This window comes from Carlito syrichta, unplaced genomic scaffold (genome assembly GCF_000164805.1).
Source record: "Carlito syrichta isolate Samal-C Ts95f unplaced genomic scaffold, Tarsius_syrichta-2.0.1 Scaffold309322, whole genome shotgun sequence".
Taxonomy (NCBI): Eukaryota; Metazoa; Chordata; class Mammalia; order Primates; family Tarsiidae; genus Carlito; species Carlito syrichta.
In genome coordinates this window covers 418,033-441,462 of record NW_007253418.1, presented here as the reverse complement: position 1 = coordinate 441,462, position 23,430 = coordinate 418,033, and the positions used below count along the sequence as shown (strand labels likewise).

Here is a 23,430-nt window from a genome sequence, read left to right as displayed (position 1 = left end):
CTGCAGCCTTCGACCTGCTGGGCTCCGGCGATCCTTCCGCCTCAGCCTTCCAAGTAGCTGGAACTACAGGTGCGCGCTACTACGCCCTGCTGATTTTTGATTTATTGTAGAGATGAGGTCTCGCCAAGTTGCCCAGGTGGGTCTCGAACTTGCAAACTCAGGCAATACACTCACCCTCAGCCTCCCAAAGTGCTGGGATTACAGGCTGAGCCACCAAGCCCGGCTGAAATCCGTCTTCTTGGGTGAGCAGAGGAGCCTAGTCATGAAGTCTCCCCTGGGGCACCTCCAGCCTGCTTCTTCCAAGTTCTTACAAGTGTTCACCATTCTCCCAGGCAGGTCCTCCTCCAGCCAAAGAAAGTCTGCTTCATAGACCCTCTTGTCTGGCAGTTTTCTGATTCTCAATGGAAACTTACAGCACGTGGTGGAGGTGTGTTCTAATTCCCATTGAAAGCCAGTTGTATGGATGGTGGCCACCCAGCCTGACACAAGAAGAGCCTGTGGTGGTGACAGGGACCCCGGAAGAGCCCTGGCTAAGTGTGAGATGTCAGTAGAGGGCCAGGGGCTTTCCTGTGGGTACTTGACACCCTGGGGGACAAGACCCAAGGCTCCAGGGAGAGGTTTCGCTTACTCTCCTTCTCTCTTCCTGTGGCCTGTGTCTGGATGATCCCCCAGGAGCCATCAGGTGTGTCCTTTCCCTACTGTCTTTTTCCACAATCTCATACTGAGCCTGCAAAGCCTCCCTGGTCCAAGGTTGGCCCTTGCGGTCCCTGGTCTGGCTTCCCCAGGTAGCCCCAGGCTGCTATGAGGATGGGCAGGGCAGGCAGGGAGAAGGGCTGCCCCGAGGACAGGGAGGCCTGTTCACGCTGCTCTGCCGGCTACCACCAGCAGCTCGTGGCCTCCCAAGTGGCAGAGAGTGGCTCCTATGGCCAGACTCTCTGCCCCAGGCCTCTTCTCCTAATCCGAACACAAGGAGTGGTCTGTGACTTAGGGAGGCACTCAGGTCACGAGCCCCCACTGGGGACAGCCTCGAGAGTGTGCACAGTACATGCTGTGTGTCCTGCATGGCCTGTGGCCTCCACACCACATAACTTGGTATTCGACTCTTTTCTAAAGGTAACCAGAGACCTTGGTCCTCAGGATCTTAAAAAAACAAACAAACAAAAAACCTAGTCGCAGTTTCTTTTCCAAGCTCTTCGATGAAAAATACTTTTGTTCTTTGTTCCTAAAGCTCCAGCTGCCTGTGGTGCCAAGCCAGTTCTTGCCACACACGGACTGTTACTAGTAAGCCTAACCACCTGGCTAAGCTGTCCAGTCTGGGCGGTTTCTACGGTCGTCTCTTTCACAGTCGCCTCAAACATCCTGAGAGCCGCACAGGCCCAGACCGCTGAGCAGCGGAATCCATGGCTGGAGGAGGGGCCTTCCAGGCCTGGTTGCAGGGAGCTGAGCAAAGTCAGTGGCAAGCAGGGACCCCAGGGTGGGACTGTTCTCAAGAGCACATGACCAGCTCGGAGGCTTCTCTGGCAGGCGTGGCCTCCCCCTGCTACTGTGCAGTGCTCCTGATGTGATGGGCCCTATTAGCAACAGCATAATTTAATCTGGTGGTCTAACCTGGGCTCTTTGCTCCCAGAGGACCACGTGCAGGGCCTAAATGGACTCTCCTTGGAAACAATGAAATGAAACCACACAGCCACAAACACAAGGAAAGCCCCAGAGAATGGGACAGATGCTTTTCGGCTAAGACTTTGATGCAGCAAAAATGAAGCCGTTGGAGCAAAGATCAGAAGCCACTAAGGAAGAGGAATGCCAGCAAGGATGTCGCCTAGTAGTTCCACCACCTCATGAAGCCAGTGCAGGAAGATGACGCTGGAAGGCTGTCCCTGCCCATCGAGATGGCACCAACCATCAGGGAAGCATGGCTTCTTTTCAGAGATGAACCTGGGTCCCGATGGAGACAGATGCCAAAGCATCTGCTAACTCAAGGAAGAAGGAAAAATCAGTGAGCCTTTCAGGGCCCAGGGAGAACTGTCAGGGCGCCCGGAGAGCCAGAGCCCAAGAGAAGCCAAGACCTGTGTCTCAAGCACAGCCTCGGCTGGGTGACAGCCCAGACTCTCGGACCTGTCAGAGAACAGGCAACAGACAGCAAAGACGGTGCCAGGAGGGTGCAAAGTCAGAGAAATATTTTCAGATTGGATGAAGAAATAGTTTGTTTCTGAACAGGGAATAAGACAGGCAGTTCCCGTGGAGGAACAATGGGACAGACGGAGAGACACACACAGGTCACAGAGGTGGCCCAGGAGAGCCACCAAATGAAAAGCCAGCAAAAGGGGCTCTGAGCAGCCAGGTAGCAGGGCCCATACTGTGCACATGTGAGACAGCTGCCTGCTCTCTCTAGTACGAGTCAGGGTGAGCATAGAAGGCAGTATGACACACAGAAGGAAATCACACAGCTACAGAAGAGCTTGATGTCACTCGCCTCACCCAGGAAGGGACAGACGCCTGGAGAAGGTTGGCGAGCTGCTTGCCACAAGGGCCGTGCTACCTGCTTTGGCCAGCTCAGGAGCTGCGTCTTCCGTGGGCATCTTGCTGGACCAAGTGCTGCTGGTTAACGGTTTTTGAGGTCTTCTGAAGCCTCGAGTATAAACACAGAAAGGTCCAGCAGGAGGAGCAAGCAGCTCATTCATGTCCCAGGGTTCCTGGAACAACAGTCTAGTCTTTTCTTTTTCGAGTTGGGGTCTCATGCTGTCACCCAGGCTGGAGTGCAGTGGCACAATCACAGCTCACCACAGCCTCCACCTCCTGGGCTCAGGCAATCTTTCCGACTAGCCTCCCAAGCAGCTGAGACTACAGGTGTGTGCCCCCATGCTCAGTTAATTTATATATATATATGAGATGAGGTCTCAATATGTTGCCCAGGATGGTCTCGAATTCCTGGGGTCAAGCAATCCTCCCACTTTGGCCTCCCAAAGTGCTGGGATTACAGGCGTGAGCCACCGTACCTGGCCCAGTCTAGTATTTTCTAGCTCTATTTGTAATTCTCTTGGATTGTGGAATACAATTCTTTTTCTTTCAAAGGACCGTTTTTGTGGCTGACATGTTGCACAGTGGTAACATATATACATATATGGGTCCTTAGAGGCCTCCAATCTTGTAAAAGAGGCCAGGAGAGTTTAGATGGTTTAAATACATAGAATCCAGTTTAGGATGGTAAAAACTCCCATTATATGCTTAATAAAACTCTTAGAGTCAAGTAACTAATTGTAATGCCTGTGCTCTCTTTGGAGGATGCTTTGGTAAGAAAAGTAAGGAAGATGCCCTTAAAAACCCCAGGGCATAGTGGTCTTTGGAGGACATATTTAACTGGGGAGTTTTCCTTATTAACACCATGCAACTCAATAAGGACATGATTTCTGCAAAGAAATCTGTCCAAAAGATACCACTGGATCTCAAGAGGGAACTGGTTTTACACAACCATGATGGGGACTGAGGGCTTTGGTTCCAGATTACAAGAATGTAGGTCAGAGCAGAAAGCCATATTGCTCCCAGGGGCCTAAATCCTGGAGCAGCAGGGGAAGGCTGGAACCTAGCCCAACACTGGGTGCTTAGTATTCCAGGCTGCCTTCAGTGGCCCAGGCTGTCTGTTCTGAAGAAATGGGTGGCAGGATGAAGGCCTGTGATCCTTGTCAAGCCTGAGCAACAGAAAGCACAACAGCACTTTGAGGCAACTTCCTCCCAGACCTTCAAGACTTGACCGCTAAGTCCCGATCTTTAGTTTTCTCAAATAAATGGGTTGATCTTACCACTGACGGCTCACTGAGAACTGAGAAAAAGAAGACTTAATAGAACTAAAATTTGACAACTAGCCAGGCTCATGTGTAAATCATTTTGCAGAGAAGACACTGGTGAGGGGAGGGGAGAGATTGGGAGACGGGCAGGGATGTTCTTTCAAAAGGCATATAATGAGCACCAGGCTAGGTGCCAGGCATGAAAATGAAGACGCTGCTAATCATCCCTGCCCTCAAGGAGCTTGATGCTTATGTTTAATAGATACATATTGGGTTTTGTTTTTGCTATATGGGAATAGTGACTCGGTGGTGCGCCGAGTACCAGGCAGAAATGGAAGAAGTGGTTCTGGCTATGCTAAAGAGGAGATGAGGTCACCTCCAGAGGAATGGGGTGACTTCCAGGAGGCTATGATACGAGTTAGGTCTTGAAAGAATTTTCCACGTGGAGGAGGAAGAGGGGCATCCCAGGCACAGGAACTAGTATGTACACTTGAAAGCGCCTTCCATTAGGAAGGTCCTACAGTCTGGTGGTTGAGGTCAAGAGGGCAGGGATGGTGCTGTGGGGGAGATAATGTAGAAGGAGTAGCCGGGCCCCCTCATCGGGGTGGGTCCAGCTTCTGCCTGGCCCCTTTTCCCGCTGTCTTAACACCGTCTGCACTGTGCCAGGGGCCTGTGGTTAGGAGCAGGGTGACATCCACAGTGAGGCTTCTGTCTCCCAGAGCACAGAACTCGGGCTAAGCATGTGGTATGTTAAAGGGAACAGGGCTTCACTTCTTTAGCACCTCGGGCCATTGCTCCTGACAGTTCCGCCCCGACCCGGCCTGGGGATTTTAGGTAGAAACTCCTCTGATTACTCACTTGGGTGCTTTGGAAGAATCGATGGTGCTCTTTCATCTGACAGCTTTTATTTATAAATAGAAACTTTAGGAAACACAAGGCCAGTAGCCATAACACATACATTCTAGTCTCAAAAAAATTAGTTAATTAGCCATCTTAGCAATGTAAGATTTTCCCCCTTGCTCTCTTCTTTTAAGGCTTTATAAACCACCCAAGCCACTAGGGCAAGCAGAGTCTAATCATGCTCCTCCAGATCCCGGCCCTCCCTTCTCAGCTGAGTATACTTCAGCTGGCTCTGGGGTGGGTGACATGCAGTTGCTCAGAACAAGCCCACTAAAGACACAATTATAGAAACTTCTTGGCCTCCTTCTGTCTCTCAGGTTTCCCTTGCCCTGACACGTTGACAACAGGGCTAGGTAATATCGGTATTTCATTTGGATAGGTTCTTGCCTTCCATTACCATCTGGACCCAGCGCTGGCGTCACTGGCTAGGAGGAGGTCAACTTATAGGAATCAAGAACCAGGACAAAGCCTGAGCCTTGGCCCCTGCGATGTCCATCGGCCTCTGCCCTTTCCCTTTCCCTGTCAGAGCACCTGACTTGTGACCTGAACTGGCCCCAGGATGTATCCCCTTCGGGAGCCCACCTTTGAAACAACGAGTCTTGTTTCATCCTGCAGCTCAAATTGTCCACCTGTGCCACTTGGAAGAGGCACTCTTTAAAAGCAGACAAAAGCGCTTGGCATGACTTTCACCTTTCCATGAAGAGTGGATATTTGAAGCAAAGGCAACAAGAAACAACATACAAGAAAGGAAAACGCACACAAAAGGGAGGGAGAAGAACGAGGAAAGGATTGTGAAGAAAGTTGCCACCTCAGCAGCGTCTGGGCCCTGCTAGAGAGATTGGTACACGAGATGCAGTTCTCTCTCACGCCACTGCTCTCAGCCCTGCCCAGTTCCATAAGAAGAGTACATATTCAGATTTCTTTTTTGATTTGGGGTCTCCCTCTGTTGCCCTGGCTGGAGTACAGTGGCATGTTCACAGATCACTGCAGCCTCAACCTCTTTGACTCAGGCGATCCTTCTGCCTCAGCCTCCCGAGTAACTGGACTACAGGCACGTGCCACCATGCCAGCTTATTTTTTGTAGAGACATGGTCTCGTCAAGCTGCCCAGGCTGCTCTCAAACTCCCACCTCAGCTTCCCAAAGCACTGGGATGACAGGCGTGAGCCACCACCCCCCAGCCATCTATACTCAGATTCTAAAGGAAGATGGGAGCAAGGTTTCTCTTGGGCTTGTGGCTCTACCTCAGTAACCTCAACCTCGTCGTTTCAAGGTAACCATCTCCAGACTGAAATTTTCATGCCATAAAAGAATAAAGACAAGGGTAAGTGATATAAAACCCAACAATCCTATGATATGAGTGGGAAAGAAAATTCAGTTCAGGGCTTCAGAAAGTCATTGTACAACTCCTGGGCCAGTGGTTCTCAACCAAGGGCAACTTTGCCCCTCCTCCCCTGGAGACCTTTTTGGCTGTCACAACTGGGGAGATGCAGCTGGCATCTAGTGGACAGAGCCCGAGAGGGCTGCTAATGCTACAAGGCACAGGATGCTTCCGCCACCCCCAACAAGAGTTATCCTGCCCAAAATGTCAGTAGTGCTAAGGTTGAGAAACTGTCCCAGGGCTAATTTATAGCTAGACTATAAACCCCTTAAGGACAGGAACGCTTTTCTAAGCTCAATCTAGGAATAGAGCAGGGTCAAGTTAAATGATCGGTCCCAGTTGTCCCAATTTGGTGGAGCCTTAGATCCCACGCCAAGTACATGCACTTTCTCTCCTAGAAGATTTCCCTAACATTACTTTTCTCCTGGCAGAATGTTCTGACTCCATAGTTCTTGTTCACTTCCAGAGAAAACCCCCAATAAACCAGACCCTAATTACAAGCGTGCTTCAGCAGAACAGTCTATGAATATTGAGTCCAAATCGCTCAAGGTTCACACTGACCGTCTCACACCGTAAACCTGGAATGGCATGTTAGAGTCCGAGGCCCCCAAGCTGGGTGTGAGAGGGCCTTTTGCATGCATGTGCTCCCCCGCCATGGAGTTTGGGGCTTCCCCGCTTCGGAAGGCCCTCCCCGTTGCTCCTTGGGAAGCACCCCCGTTTGCTGCCTGTGTGTTTGGGAAGTGAGAGGGAGGCATGAATTCTGGCCAAGTTTCTATAATCAGCCTCCAAATGAACAGGTTTGCCTTGGACTGCCATGGATTCTCACTCATGGGCTCGTGGAAGCTGTAGCTCCTGGCAAGCCACGCGGGAGGGGGCAGCAGCAAAGCTGTATTTGGGCTTTGATCTTGGTGTTCTAAGCCAGCAGTTGGTCTCCCTAGAGGCCCCTGAAGCTATCACAGCCAGCCTGTGAGAATCTACTCAAGCCCTTGGCTACAGACCTGCTTGCACTCTACAAGCAGCTACTTAGACCTGAGCCGGTCTAAGAAGATGGCTAATTCTTCCCAATGCCACAGTCCATCGTTACGACTGGGAGTTACTCTTGGATGTCAGAATCAAGTTCCTGCACGGCTTCTTCTGATCCTCTGTAACTGCCCTCAAACACTGTCCCTGCAATGAAAAGTCAGGATTGGCAGTTGTTAGTGTCCACTTAGAATCACAACATATTAGCACCGAAGGACGCTGCATCACTCAGTCCAACCTGGCAATTTATGGCTGAGGAAACCAAAACCAGAGAAGGGGCATGGTCTGTCCACATCATACAGCCAGGAGGAAACAAAGTAAGGCCTGGAACCCGGGTCTCCTGGCTCGAGGGAGAGTACTTATTACCCTACCCCTGGGTTGCGCACGGACCAGCCAACAGAGCAGAGCTGAAAATGGAGTCATTGTGTCATAAGCAAAATCCTACTGATTTCTGAGGGCAAAATCCCTTATCCCCTGGCAGAGTTTTTAATGTTTCTCATTGTACTTAAGCGTTGAAGTCCTTCCACTGAGCCCTTGAATACTACATTTTCCATTTAGAAGAATCAGAAAAGAGAATGTTGTGTCCAGAACACATACCAAGGGATATTTCTGTGCATTCAGGTCGCTTCCTAGAAATGAAGTTATCATCTCATAGAGTCTTATTTTTTAGGCTGGCCAGTGTTCACAGATTCAGTTTTCAGACTGAGAAACTGAGGAAAAGAGTGAAATTGCCTTTCCTAATGGTCTCTGGAGAAGAGAAGACAAAGGACAAATTATTGGGCAGCACTTAGTTAAATGATGGAGAAGGACAGAATTCTGACCATAAGTACAGGTCAGTTCAGAAGGGTTAAGTTCGAAAGCTTTCTGGAAAGGGCCTTGAAACACAATCTTCATATGTTCAACAAATCTTAGAAGCAATAATCTCATGACATAAGAAAGGAACCAATAAAAATACATCAGGTGAGACACAAGGAGTTACAGTTACACTTGTCACAGATTTTGACAAGTGGGTTAACAAGGTCACCTTTAAATATCAACTCCTGGCCCAGTCTGGCTTACAAGTGACGTTCAGAGATGAAATGGTACCTCCACAGACCTGCCATGCTTCTGACCACCTGAGATTCCCACACTGGGAACCCATTGAGAATCTACAGTGAAAAGGTGAGCTCAGGGGTTTGAAAAAGGGTGTGGGGCCCAGGAGTGCTCCCTTTCCCCCGACCCCCAGTTTCCAGCAGTCTTCATGTAAGCAGTGAGCAAGGAAAAATGTTAATGTACTTCTGTAGAGTTACAGATTTAAGAGGAAGAACCGAGCCCTCATAGCGTCAAGAATAAACCAAACTACTAAGCATTGTTCAATTTGGAACACATGTTCCTGAGCTTATGGACACTCCAAGGAGATCAGATACAAAGGCCCACCAAGGGTGCTTTCTTGCCTGATGGGCCCTGCTGCGTCAGACCACAAGTTGCCTGTGGCCGTGGACATGGGTTACGCCCACTGTTTCACATCTAACAAAGGAGCGTCCCTGGATGTTCACTGACGGTGCAGGAATCACCTGGCCAGGCCCAAGATGGGTTGGCCATAGCCCTTGATGCCAGAAAAACCTAGGGTGACACGTTTGATCTCATGAAACGGGTCTTGTCATGTGTCTTAAGAGAAGGAATTGTCCAGCACAGAGAAGTCCCCAAGAATATTCTTACCCCATCTTCCCCATCTGTGGGGGATGCCCAGGCTTAATGAGAGCTTTGGTCCATGCACCTGGGGACACTGACTTGTGCTTCTGTCTTTTTTTTGGTTGAGTCAAAGTCTCACTCTCTTGCCCAGGCTGGAGAGCAGTGGCATGCTCACGGCTACCATAGCCTCAACCTGCTAGGCTCAGGCAATCCTCCAGCATCAGCCTTCCTGGTAGCTAAAACCACAGGCAGACACCACCACGCCCAGCTAATTTTTAAATTTATTGTAGAGACGAGGTCTGGCCATGTTGCTCAGGCTGGTATTGAACCCCTGGGCTCAGGCAATCCTCTTGTCTCTGCCTCCCAAAGTGCTGGAATTACAGGTGTGAGCCACCACACCCAGCAGGCTTGTGCTTCTCTGCAAAGACTCAGGAACGTGGAGAGCAGTGAAAGGAGACCCAAGTAGCTCCCACACCCAGCTTCATGAGGTTCCTGGTTCCCAGGGCGGCCAGGGAGCTCCCACAAACCTCCTGAGGGCATTAGTGCCAGAGCTTGACTTCACACAAAATGGACGTCTTGGCACCCCCCCCCACCACCACCAAATGCTGCGTCCCCTCACCTTGGTGGAAGGACACATACACCAGCCTCTCATCAAACTTCTGGACCTGCCGGAAGTTGTTGATCATTTCCCTGGGGGAAGGGTCGTCCACTTGTGTGCAATACAAGGCAGTCTCCAGAGCCAGCAGCTGAGGGGAGGAGCAGAAACACCCCCACGGGCAGAGTGACGCTCCTTGCCTTCCCCACCCACCTGGGAGAAGTCTCTGGAATCAGCAGCCCCTGTGATGCTGGGTGGGAGACATGAGAAAGCAGGGAGAAAGCCAGAGACAAGGGTGGGGGCCGGGATGCCAGGCAGCGCTGGGGGAGGACGGTCCTGGTAACCCCTGATTAGGCCTGGCGTCTGTCCTGCGTGGAGGGAAACCGGGGGTGACGGAGGCTGCACTCTTTTCATGGACTGAATTGGAGCCCGACTCTAAACTGGAGGCACCCGGCTTATTCTGGGTGTCACATCACCAGGAATCAACGCAGGAAGGTAAAGGCAGGCAGGCCCTCTGACTACCACAGGCAGGCCCTCTGACTGCAGGCCCCATGGTGCCCATGGATGATGTGACCCCGTCCTGGGCCGTTTCCGGGTTAGGATGCCGTTGCTTCCCCACACGTCTCCTCTTTTGATGTGTCCCATCCTCCCTCCCGTCCGCCTACCTGCTGCCATTTAGCTAGATGACCCAGGTCGGCAGCTCATCGAGGGCAGGAGGAGCCCTAGTGGGGGCTGCCCTGGACTCATGGGGCTGGGAGGGGGCACGAGTCCCTGTGGAGCGCCCACCTGGGACCCCAGGGAGCCTTCTCCTGAATTGAGGCTGTGGAGGAGAGGGACGAGCTATGACCCGGAATTCAGATGACCTGACTTTGGGTCTCAGCTTTGTCACTACACAGTGGGTGATTCCCCAAAGCCTCCATCCTTCCCCTTCACCACCTACAAAGAGAGAAACTTAGAGATGACTGCTGCCGGTTTGGTCTCCCAGTTTGGACTAGACTGTGAGCTGCTTGAGGGCAGGGACCCTCACAGATGCTGCTGCGATCCCAGCTTCCCAGTTTGTCTGGTGATTTAACCTGATCCTGTCTTGATTGGGCCCCAGGAAGGAAGCAGGCTCTCTCCTGCTTGGGAAGCAAACACCACCCAGCCCCTGAGCAAATGCAGCTTTGCCTCTCTTTTTTAAAGAACTGGGAGACATGTGTTCATTTTCCCAGTGCCACTTGATAGCTCCTCTTTTGAAGTTGGGCCTGGAAGTTCTGCAGCACTTTCAGGCACCTGTGAGGTTTGGGGCAGTTATGAATACCTGCCACAGAAACTCTAAGTAAGGAAGTCACTTATGATTTCATTGATTATGGTGTGGGTTATGGGGGAGATTAAGGTGTTGCATGGACTCTGGCCGAGTCAGGCACGACAGTTACCTGCTCCTTGGAAATCTGCACAGGGTTTCGGAAAACCGTCCAGAGCACAGTGGGGTGGCAAGGGGGCGTGGTCAGGGAGCCCCTGTAGCGGTAGTATTCCGCAGTCTTCCCGGGAAGCAGTTCCTCAATGTTGAAGGCTGGAATCAGCACTTCTTGGCCTGGAGACGTGTTGGTGAAATGAGGGGATGGTGTCAGTCTACCCCCCCCCGCCCCAGGCAGAAGTGCAGCTGAGCACGGTGACAGCCTAAAAACGTGAATTTGCTCCTTTTGGGGCCATCCAACCTGAGGGCCTGGTCACAACACTGTTCAACAAGCTGCTGCCCTTAACCTGGTGAATACAGACTGCAGCCACCCCTGGCGTTTGATTTTCGATATTATTTTTCTTTTTGAGTCGGAGTCTCACTCTGTCACCCAGGCTGGAGTGCAGAGGCACGCTCATGGCCACTGCAGCCTCGACCTATTGGGCTCAGGCAATCCTTCCACCTCAGCCTTCCGAGTAGCTCGAACCACAAGCATGTGCCACCACACCTGGCTAATTTTTTTAAAAATTGTGGTTCTAGCTACCAGGAAGGCTGATGCTGGAGGTCTCACCAAGTTGTCCAGGCTGGTTTCAAACCCCTGGGTACAGGCAGTCCTCTCGCCTCCACCTCCCAAAGTGCTGGGATGACAGGGATGCGCCACTGCACCTGGCTTGCACTTGTTTTTCTTAGTCACACAGAGCTGACTACATCCTTCTCCAGCAGAGAGTGAACAAGCATCCTCACCTTTGTATTTCACATGCTGAAGGTGACTGAAGATCTTGTCATAGGCGGGATTGAAAGAGCCCATCTGCAACAGAGATGGCACAGGTTGAACCCAGACGGACAGCACAGATGGGGTCAGGACTGACAATTCCATCAGAAGAGTGAGGCTGGGGGTATGTAGCCACCACTGCCAGGTTCTCTCCTGACGGATCTTTTTAGGAGGACAGTGTGACTGTGGGAGGCGGGCTAATGGCCCTGTCCTCTTGCATCTCGGGATGTCCTGGTTTCAGCTTACAGCAGGGGGCTCATATGTCCCGGGGGGGGTACTGTGTGTGTTCCTGATGATCCTAGATGTGAGCCTGAAGACACCACCAGCATGTTCGTCTAACCCAGAACTTAAAGGTTAAGATTTTTAAAAGCCGGGCAGGTGTGGTAGCTCATGCCTGTCATCCCAGCACTTTGGGAGTCAGAGGCGAGAGGATTGCCTGAGCCCGGGAGTTCAAGACCCACCTGGACAACTTGGTGAGACCTCGTCTCTACAATAAATCAAAAAATTAGCTGGGCGTGGTGGCATGCACCTGTAATTCCAGCTACTTGGAAGGCTGAGGTGGAAGGATCGCCTGAGCCCAGCATGCTCATCGAGGCTGTGGTGGCTGGGAGCATGCCACTGCACTCCAGTCTGGGTGACAGAGTGAGACTGCGACTCAAAAAACCCAAAAAGCCAAAAGATCAAAAAAGCCAAGCCAGGCCAGTGAGCTTGTTAGGAAATGAGGTAAGAGCCGCTTGAAAAAATGCTAGCCAATCAGAAGACATTCCCATTTCCAGAGGTTAAAGAAGATGGAGAATGGAGTTTGGATATAGGGAGTTCTAACAAGGATTCGGGCAACTGATGGGGCAGCATAAAGACCCCCTTCCCATACAGTCCTCCCCAGACTTATGCCACAGGGCTAGGACTGGGGCTTGTTTTTCCAATGGCACAGAGGACAAGTGCCATTTCTGCAGCTCGGATACAGAAAGTGTGGCCTCCAGGCCAAGAGAGAAAGAGCACTGCGGGGAGAAAAGACAGTGCCAACACGGGAAAATCCCATCACCCACAGTTGTGTGTGGAGCAAAATGTCCAGGCCCTAGCTTGTCTCTGCTCCAAATTGCCCTTAGAAACCTTTTAGACATCTCTTACCTCAATGAGAACAGCCAGGACAGCGAGGCCTTCGGACTTGTTGCTGGCGGTGCTGGCATCGGGATACAGGTCTGAGTTATAATGGACAATGTGCAGCTGTGGAGGGGAGAAGTCGCCCATCAGGGGACTGGCGACTCACGGGCGCCTTTGCTTCTTCAGGAGACTTGAATCCAACCTGGAGGATGGACCCTCATGCCTCCCATGCCCCGAGCTAGAGTAGGTCTCTCAGGCCCTTCCCCTTGGCTTGCCAGTTTTCCCTTTTCCCTGAGTTCTCTCTAAACTGCAGACTCTGCCAGGAGACTGTGTCTCTGCTATTCACTCACCCCCGGGTCTGATATGGCGCCTGGAAACTACCAGGTGCACAAAAGACATGAAGCAATGAAGGAATGGAAAATGGGTTTTTATACTAACCAGGAGAAAGCTTGGGTATGGAGCACTTCTCCCTTCTGATTTTTCCTGCTTATTCTGGAGCTGAGGCCAAAAAGATCTCCCATGGCTTGCCCAGCCTCAGCCTTGGCCTCGCTGCACTTGGGGCATGAAACCTCCAACTGTGACTTAATCATAACTGTATTCAGCACAGGACTCCCTCAGGGAAATTTAACCCTCGGAGAAAATCACAGCATGGATTTTATAAAGGTTTCATCAGCCATATTTTTAGAGGCCATAAAACAAAAATATAACTCCACAGACATAAATGTTTGTGTTTACAAAATAAAATTAGAGTAGAAATTACTTGTCATTTTTAAGGTAACGGGAAAAGTCTTTTGAGAAATCTGGACTTTAACAAGTCTAGATATGTATTAAGACCATTGTAGCAACAAATTCTGACAACGTTCAACCTGATTTTTTTTTTTTTTTTTTTTAGTTGGAATCTCACCCTGTTGCCCAGATTGGAGTGCAGTGGCCACTCCCGGCCACCACAGCCTCGACCTGCTGGGCTCCGGCGATCCTTCCGCCTCAGCCTTCCAAGTAGCTGGAACTACAGGCGCGCGCTACCACGCCCAGCTCATTTTTGATTTATTGTGGAGATGAGGTCTCGCCAAGTTGCCCAGGCAGGTTTCAAACCCGCGGGCTCAGGCAATTCACTCACCTCGGCCTCCCAAGGTGTGGGATTACAGACTGAGTCACCGAGCCCAGTTTCAACTGATTTTTAATGCTAAAGATAATGTCACTTGACCTTAAAAAATTCTCATTCATAGAAGTATACAACACGTGCATTTTTGTTGATTCTTTATCCTTGAGACTATGACACATTGAGATTTTATCTCTATTTCTTTTTATTCATCTCTTTCTCCATTGTATGTGTTTATAAATAGAATTCAAGAATACTTATAGAATGCAGCTTAATGCCTCCATTTTGAACTTTAAGTGGCCTTTTCTAATTAAAAAAAAAAAATTGGCCTGATGTGGCAAGCTGCAATCCCAGGACTTTGGGATGCCATGGCAGGAGGATCTCTTGAACCCAGGAGTTCAAGACCAGCCTGGGCAACATAGTGAGACCTCATCTCTACAAAAAATAAAAAATCAGCTGGGCATGGTGGCGCACGTCTGTGATTCCAGCTCCTTGGGAGACTGAGGCAGAAGGATTACAGGACCCCAAGAGTGTGAGACTGTGGTGAGCCGTGATCAAGCCACTACACTCCAGCCTGTGCAACATAGTGAGACTCTGACTCCAAAAAAGAAAAAAAAAAAGAGTCTTCTTAACATAGACTCCATCCAGAAGAACCACTATATTTTCAAGGACCCTCCACGGAGACAAAATATGTCACTTTCAGGTCACCCTGATGTCTTCTCTTTAGTATGGGAATTTATGGTCCATCTTAAGCAGGCCCTGATGATGTGACTTAATAGTAGGAAATACAATAATTAGAAATATTTTTACATGCATAAACCCTCCCAGCCTACACCCTAACTCCTTCTTTATTCCCCACGAGGGAAGTAGAAGCCTCAGCATTGCAATAAGCCTGGAAAAAAATTGTAGTTTTGGCCAGATACGGTAGCACGTTGGGAGACCAAGGCAGGAGGATTACTTGAGCCTAGGAGTTTAAGACCAGTCTATTCAACATGACGAGACCTCGTCTCTACAAAAAGTAGAAAAATTAGCTAGGCATGGTGGTATGTGTAGTCTCAGCCACTCAGGAGGCTGAGGCCGAAGGATCATCTGAGTACAGGAGATGCAGCCTGCACGACAGAGTAAGACTCTGACTCAAAGAAAAAAAAAAGGAGAGAGAAATTGAAGATCTTGATCTTTAGGGAAAGGCTGACCTGAAACATGTGAGCCTCCAGTCATGCCATCCTACTGAGTCAGAATCCTATTCCCTCCATGCTGGTAACTAGACCTAATTAGCCTGAGACATTAAGTAGTTCGGCAGTTGTGACCAGAGAAGAAAAGTCACAGCATCATTCACCAGGGGCTCCCCTGACTGATCTCCTCACATTTCCCTGTCAACATTCAGAAGCACACCCCCAGTGCAGTGTGAGGTCAGCTCAGAAATGGAGCGCCTCAACCCCTTCCCACGCCTGCACAGGAAAAACACTCTGCCCCAGCTGGGCATGGTGGCTCACGCTTGTCATCCTTGTCATCCCAGCACTTTGGGAGGCTGAGGTGAGAGGATTGCCTGAGCCCATGGGTTCGAGGCCAGCCTGGGCAACTTGGTGACACCTCATCTCTACAATAAATCAAAAAACTACCCGGGCATGATGGCGCATGCCTGGAGTTCCAGCTGCTTGGAAGGCTGAAGCAGAAGGATCGCCTGAGCCCAGCAGATCAAGGCTGTGATGGCCGTTAGCATTCCACTGCACTCTAGCCTGGGCAACAGAGTGAGACTCCCACTCAAAAAAAAAAAAGGCAGGGTGCGGTGGCTCAGCCTATAATCCCAGCACTTTGAGAGTTCGAGGCAAGAGAATTGCCCGAGCCCAGGGGTTCAAGACCAGCCTGGGCAACGTAGTGAGACCTAGTCTCTACAATAAATCACAAAAACTAGCCGCGCATGGTGGTGTGCATCTGTAGTTCCAGCTACTTGGAAGGCTGAAGCGGAAGGATTGCCTGAGCCCAGCAGGTCGAGGCTGTGGTGGCCATGAGCATGCCACTGTACTCCGGCCTGGGCGACAAGAGTGAGACTCAAACAAACAAACAAAAAATGCTCTGCCCCTTCTGACATTTTAGGGTAGCAGCTCAGGGTGACATAATACAATGCTGTGCTGACATCCCAAGCTGCCCTCAGCAAGTCTCTGATTGCCATGACGCCCTGCACATGATAAGGCCAGTCACCCTTTGATGTGTTGCAGGTAGAAGAGAGGCCCTGGACCCGTGTCCCCATGTTTCAGAATACAATCTACGTTCAGAGAAGGAAAGACAGGATGGGAAAGATGTATGCAAACATCAGGACATATTAAGAATGACTGAAAAGTTCGGGACTAGGACAATGAGCCCCATGTGAGTCAGCCGGGGCAAAAAGCTGGCGAGATCTTTATTTGCACAGATAGTAGAGTAACATCTAGAAAAGGGTCAGTGTGCCACCTGGGAGCACTACCTTCTCGGTAGCAAGAGGGCGCAGTGTCTCATGCCTATCATTCTAGCACTTTGGGAGGCCAAGGTGAAAGGATTGCCTAAGTTCATGGATTCGAGACCAGCCTGGACAACTTGGCGAGACTTCATTTCTACAACAAATCAAAAAATTAGCCAGGCATGGTGGTGCATGCCTGTGGTCCCAGCTACTTAGAAGGCTGAGGTAGAATGATTGCCTGAACCCAGCAGGTTGAGGCTGCTGTAGTCGGGAGTATGCCACTGCCCTCCAGCCTGGGCAACACAGTGAGACTCCAACTCAAAAAAAAAACCAGGAAAGAAAGAATGGAATTGTAACAGCCCAGGATAATTTTAAGTTATAAGATCTTAAACTTACAGCTAACTACAGGATGGAGGAGGAAGAGGAAGACAAATGGTCTAGATGAGAAATAGATTTGAAATCGATGAGGTCTATCTTGTGATTATTTTTATTTGAGTTACCAGCCTGGGCAACAGAGTGAGACTCCAACTCAAAAAGAGAGAGAGAGAAAGATAGAGATAAACTCAGCATATTCAGGCAGAGAAGGGACCCCCGACATGCAGATGAACTGCAGGCTGGCTGGAGGGCTTGCAGCTTCCTGAGCCAATGGCAGGACCCGAGACAGTCGTGGGGAGCCTGTGGAAAGCCTGCAGGCAGCCTGTGCCACGCTCTGATCCCATCTGCACACCAGCCCAGTGGAGGGAGCCCCAGACCACACACAGCGGGGCAGCCTCTGCCTGTTCAGCGGCAGCCTCCCTCACCTCAGCCGCGAAGTGCTTCCCGCCGACGGTGTGCTCGGAGCCGTGGGAATTGTTCCGGTTCCCCCAGTGCAGGTGCAGCTGCGTGGCACTGTAGCGGGACTGGAGGCCCTGGATGTGCATGTCCGGGAGCAGGTTCAGTTTCACTGGGGGAGCACAAGGGGCAGCCTTCAGAGCCCTGGCCAGCCACACGCTGCCAGAGTACCATCAGGCGGGCGACGCCTGTGGGGTCTGGACGGGGGCAGATGGGTGTAGGCAGGTGCAGAGAGATGTAGCCAGCAGGTCACACACCTGGGCTCTTTCCCGAGAATGTCCCTGTTCCCCTAAAACAACTCCAGTGGCACAAGCACCTTCATGGTTCCCCTTGAAGAATGACATCAGGAATTCTAACGCTAGACCAATGGATGGACGTTTATTGGCCTGTGTGTTAGACGCCTAGCTATGAAGAAAGAACCTTTAGTGAATCACTTTCAAAGCTGTAGAGTTATACAACAACAATATTCATTGCTATTTTTGGAGCATTTACTTCACTCTGTATGCCAGACCCCAGCATAGATAATGTCTAGTCTTCATAGTACCCATCAGTATGTCCATTTTCCGGATGGAAACTCAAGGAGGTTGAAATTCTCACCCAGCGTTTCATGGCTCATAAGAAGTCAAGCCAGCATTCAGATCCAGGTTTGTCTGACTCCAAAGCCTGGGTGCACCCCACCCCCCAACAGAACTGCGTGGTCCCTTGAATAGTTCACGATGGCCCAGAATTCACTCCAGCAGCACAGCCACTGAACCCCGGGTTCAGGCCTGTCTCCTCTCCCATCGAGAGACATGCTGCCTGGCAGACCCGCCCAGCCCAGGACCGCGGCATCCCCTGGAGAGCGTGGTCTAGGCATCTCTCCTGGGTGCCTCCACAGAGCCCCCTACCTACCAGGTGGAAAAGGGCCGGCTGGGGAGTCTAGGGAAGCTGGGACACATCCCTCAGGTCTCTGCAGTCCTTCCCTCACCTGAATGGCCGTTGTTGGTCAGGAGAAACTGTTCGTTGGCAGACACATTGTAGCCTTGGAAGCTGAGGGGCACAAGGCTGGCGTCATACTGCAGGATGTCGCCGTGCAGGTCTATCGGGGACTGCAGCAGGCCCCCACAGGACGGGAACTTCTTGGACCAGGTCTTCTCCCCGTCAGGACCTGCACAGAGAGATGCAAGCTCGAGATTTAGTCCATTTGCCACAAAGGGTTTTTCCTCACCTCCTGATTCTGCATTTTTCTCCTCTTTCTCCTTTTTTCTTAATCCCCAAAGGTCAATCTTCAAGGCCCAGAGGCCTCAGCCTACAGAATCAGGTCCAGCAAATGCCTCAGACCACTACTCTTTTCTTTCTTTCTTTTGAGCTGGAGTCTTCCTTTGTCACCCAGGCTGGAGGGCAGTGGCATGCTCACGGCCACCCCAGCATCGACCTGCTGGGCTCTGGGGATCCTTCTGCCTCAGCCTTCCAAGTAGCCAGAACTACAGGCATGGGCCACCACACCTGGCTAATTTTTGATGTATTGTAGAGACGAGGTCTCGCCAAGTTGCCGGGGCTGGTCTTGAACCCACGGGCTCGGGCAATCCACTCGTCTCGGCCTCCCAAAGTGCTGGGATGACAGGCTGAGCCACCAAGCCCGGTCTGACCACCTCCTCTTAAGTGACATGGAGAAACAGGAACTACAGCAGCCCATGCCAGAGACTAGAGCCCCCCAACTGCTTTATTTTGTATATTGTTTGTACTTGACACAACACACATCTTCTTCCTGCAAAGGCTTGTTGGCTTTCAGCACTTTAGCACCTGCACATTGAACACCTGCTATAAGCCAGGAACTGCTCCGGGCTTGGGACCACCAGGTTGAACACAGCAGAGCCCCTGCTCACCCAGATTCTGGTTAACGAATCTGTTGGGCTACCCCAGGTTGGAAAAAATTGGTTTCTGGCCGACCACAGCTCCAGGTAGGTCTCTGAGGCTGGTGGTTTACAGGTGTGATATTCCTGATAGCAAACCCCTGAGGACACTGACTCTCCATCTCCTCATCAAGAGAAAGTAGATAGAAAAATGTCAAGTAATTATAGGCCTGGAATCACGGAGGAAGAGCAGGATTTAAGCTGGGGGAAAGTAGGACAACACTATAAACAAATTATTACAATATAATTGACAAACTATCACCTAAGAGGAACAGACTTGAAAGGAAAAAAGTCCTTCGGGGCTCAAGCTTCTAGATAACTACCAGATAGCACTCTCCCCCGGCAATGAAAATAAACATCCCATGTGCAGATAAATTTTCCTACTCCAACAGGGAAAAGTCTTAAAGAATGTAAATCTATGTTTAAAAGATTATCTCCCATGGTAATTAAGCAGATTTTCAGGCTGAGGTTTCTCCAGAAAAGCAAATAATTGACAAGTCAGGGCTTGTGAGGGTATAACCACAGTGCCCCAGGGGCTATATCAGAGTCCATCAGAGTCAGGGATCCAGAATTGCCATCTGGGACCCTTTCATCAGTATTTCGACACAAGTAGCGGTGTTAACTAGAATAAGAGGGGAGTGAGCACCACCTCTTCTGGGAATGCTTCCATCACCAATAGCACCGTTTCACAAGAATGTAAATGTGTGTTCCAGCCCCATAGAAGCCCCAATCTCTACATCTTGTCCTCTAACTAGGAGACTTCAGCTGAGAGTGGGGAGAGTCCAAATACTTGGTACCCAGGTCCATTCCAAGTGCTCTGAAAGTTAGTTGCAGGCTTTAGTTGTTCTAGGTCCTGGGAAACACAGCAGACCCCTCCTAGCATTCCAGCTGTCAACCTTTGGATATGCCTTTTCAGAAATGTTAGTACCTGAAGGGATTTCAACATCTCCAGGCCAGCTTTTCATGGGATACCCGTTTGCTCACATGTGCATGCCAGGGTCTCCACTGAGTTATGCTGTTTTATTTTCAAGTCTCCGGACTCAAAGCAACTCAACTATACCAAGATGGAAACTAGGGAAGAGGGAGACTGGAGGATGCCAAGGCACTCCAGGGACAGAGTGGAGTAAGACAGGTATTCAGCTGGGGGCCAAACCAGAGTCTTTGAGGCAGCAGGGAGCAGAGTGAAGCAATCACGAGACCTCAGTCAGGGCTTCCCAAGTAAGGCTGCCAACCTTTTCTTTGCTGACAATACCACCTGGGCCCACAGCCAGCGGGGCAGAAGCTGCCAGCCAGGCATGAATGGAAAAACTCAGGAAGTAAAAGGATGTAGCAATGAGAAGATTTTTCCTTGCACACATGACTAAAGAGAACTGGGTTAGAAAGACTTTCTTTCCCCAGAGTGAAAGTTCAAATAGGTTTCATCAAGAGGGTATTTGAATGATGATAAGTAAACAAGAATTCCTTGAAGACAGACACCCCTCATCTTCATCTCTATGGACCTGTGTTGTGAGTAGGGTCACGTGCATAGTAGGCATGTAGAAGACATTTTCCCGAAGAATAAAAGTCCAAAAAGCACAAAGAGCTTGGGAAAACGTGGCTGGGAGCAGTGGCTCAAGCCTGTAATACCTAGCACTTTGGGGGGGCTAAAGTAGGAGGATTGTTTCAACCCATGAGTTCGAGACAAGCCTGGGCAATATAGCAAGACCTCATCTCTTAAAAAAAAAAAAAAAAAGCTGAGCTTGATAATGCATGCCTGTAGTCCCAGCTACTCAGGAAGCTGAGGCAGGAGGATTGTCTGAGCCTCGGAGGTCAAGGCTGCGGTGAGTTATGATGACGCCACTTCGCTCTAGCCTGAGTGGCAGACTGAGACCCTGACTCAAAAGAGACAGAAAATGCTATCAGGAGAAATATTCCTTTTTCTTTTGCCCTAAGTATTCTTTATTGGAAGTTAGGGGCAAATTAGTTATTTGGGAACAAGAAAGACTAAGAATATTAAAGGCAACAGAGTCAATGTTGGCAAAACCTTTCTTGGGAAGAGAAGCAGCTATCCTGGACCACGAGAGTCCCGAGAACAAGATTCCAGGATCATCTGCCTCATCACCTCAAGGAGCAACCTTGAGCAGGTCATGTTCCCTGCCGGAGCCTTACTGCCCTTCGTACAAATGGGAGGGTTGGACGCTGTGTTCTGGAAGGCTCCTTCTGGCTCCTAAGCTCTGAGATGTATTAAGAATACTAGGGGCTGGGCTCGGTGGCTCAGCCTGTAACCCCAGCACTTTGGGAGGCAAAGGCGAGTGGATTGCCTGAGCCCACTGGTTCAAGACCAGCCCAGGCAATTTGGTGAGACCTCCTCTCTGCAATAAATCAAAAATTAGCCAGGTGTGGTGGCACATGCCTGTAGTTCCAGCTACTTGGAAGCTGAGGCGGAAGGATCACCAGAACCCAGCAGGTCAGCACTGGGGTAGCTGTGAGAGCGTGCCACTGCCCTCCAGCCTGGGCAACAGAGACTCGAACTCAAAATAAATAAATAAATAAAAATAAAAAAACAAACGAACACTAGGACTAGGTACCTTCGCCCTCCATTTAGGCACGTTTGAATGAATTGGAGAGGTTGCTCATGCCAAGGCAGCTCCTGGGCATGTGACGAGGTGCCTAGTAGGAAGCAGCTTTGAACAAGGGCACAGGGCACTGGTGCTCCCAGGAACGGCTGTGAGCAAACAGCCATCTGCATCAGGAACTTGCCCTAGCTTGTCCCTGGTCCTTTGCTTCTCTCCCTCCTGTTTCTTCACCGCCATTATTACTGTTATTGTTTGATTTTAGTAGTTTTGATCCTTACAACTCTGTAACTCTGTGGGGGTAGCAACACAATTTTCCCATTGTATTGATGAAAAATTGAGATGAAGTGATTTGCCCAAAATTCAACCTTGCCTGGTCACAGGACCTCGTGTCCTTCTGCTTCAGTATTATTATTATTAAATCGAGGTCTCACTTTGTCACCCAAGCTGGAATGCAGTGGCACGATCACGCCTCACCACAGCCTCGACCTCCTGGGCTCAAGTGATCCTTCAGCCTCTGCCCTCCAAGCAGCTGGGACTACAGGTGTGTGCCACCGCACCTGGCTAATTTTTTTATTTTTTATTTTTGTAGAGACAAGGTCTCGCTATGTTTCCTAGACTGGTCTTGAACTCCTGGGCTTTCTGCGGCAGGATTTATCGAGAAGATTGTGTGCATCTGTTTCCTCCTTCCCTCATGCTCCCCTTGTAGCTGAGGGCTATGTCTCATTCATACCCGCACTTCCCCCCGTGCCTGGCACAGAGCAAACCCTCACATGTTTACTGAGCTGGACTGTCAGCATCTGTTTCATGCCTGTTCCTTTCCAGGAGAAGCCAACACCTTAATCCCCCCATATATTCTTCCCCTCAAAAAAACAGGCGGAAAATTGGATCCCTTGCTCAGTTCAAATTGTGCCCTCTTAGCTTTCTAGCTGACCCGTGTGAAAATGGTTTCTGTTTGGGACCACTCTTTAAAAAAAAATCTGACTTCAGCCTTGCTGCCTGGGAGGTGGCCTGCCAAGAATGTGGCTTCACAGAAGCTCACAGGACCCTCCCCAGTGCGTGATGACCTGTGCCCCTTTCTTGCACAGCTGGGGACACTCTCAGAGCAGCCTCCTGTCTCTGTGGCCCGTGGGTGAGAGATACAGGTGCCATGGGGGTGGGCACCTGGACAACTGCTATCAGGGGAGATGGCAGTGGGTTCCTTTCTGTTCCCTGAGCCTCTGCCCACGTAAGGTGTGACTTGTGGCCACACACACTGGCCTTACGCTGGCTGCTGGCTACACCCCTGAGTGCAATTTTTCACCTCAGTCTCAGCTTTCACTCATGCCAAGTACTCTACTGCCAGAAACCCTCTGCTAAGAAGGACGCTACTACAAGAAACATTTCTTCCCAGCTACGACAAAACTTGCCTTAGCTCTTCTGAGTTTTAACTTCACCTCTCTAGCTGGTTGGTTTCCTCCCCTAATTGTAATAAAGGAGATCACGCGCCTTTCACTGTTTGTTTTCCCAAATAAAACTAAGGCATTATTTCTTTCCAGTTCAGGAATTCTCCTGCCCTAGGCAAAGCAGAAGTGGCCAGAACTCCTGTTTTGAAATGTAACAGGAGATTCACATGGCACCGCTCAAAATGCCTCTCGTGATTTCAGATTGGGAACTATGAGGCCCAGGGCACAGGTCCTGTATTATTCCAGGACTAGATTTTTTTTTTTTTTGAGTCGGAGTCTCACTCTGTGGCCCAGGCTGAAGTGTAGTGGCACGCTCCCAGCCACCACAGCCTCAACCTGCTGGGCTCAGGTGATCCTTCTGCCTCAGTCTTCTAAGTAGTTGGAACTATAGGTGCACGCTACTTGCCCAGCTAATGTTTTGATTTGTTGTAGAGATGAGGTCTCGCCAAGTTGTCCAGGCTGGTCTCAAATCCCTACACTCAGGCAGTCTTCTCACCTCCGCCTTCCAAAGTACTGGGATAA

At 50.3% G+C, this 23,430-nt stretch overlaps 1 protein-coding gene across 1 annotated transcript in view; it reads right to left on the bottom strand.

The window, feature by feature from the left end:
- Positions 1-21,703, bottom strand: part of CA12 (carbonic anhydrase 12) — a 24,960-nt gene extending 3,257 nt beyond the window's left edge. Inside the window, exons 1-7 of the mRNA XM_008067165.2 lie at positions 21,598-21,703; positions 17,987-18,166; positions 16,989-17,131; positions 12,683-12,778; positions 11,527-11,590; positions 10,763-10,920; positions 9,372-9,498 (exon numbers count right to left, since the gene is read on the bottom strand). Coding sequence (XP_008065356.1) covers positions 9,372-9,498; positions 10,763-10,920; positions 11,527-11,590; positions 12,683-12,778; positions 16,989-17,131; positions 17,987-18,166; positions 21,598-21,703 — 874 coding nt within the window. The remainder of the gene's footprint in view (positions 1-9,371; positions 9,499-10,762; positions 10,921-11,526; positions 11,591-12,682; positions 12,779-16,988; positions 17,132-17,986; positions 18,167-21,597) is intronic.
- Between the last annotated feature and the right edge of the window lie 1,727 nt (positions 21,704-23,430).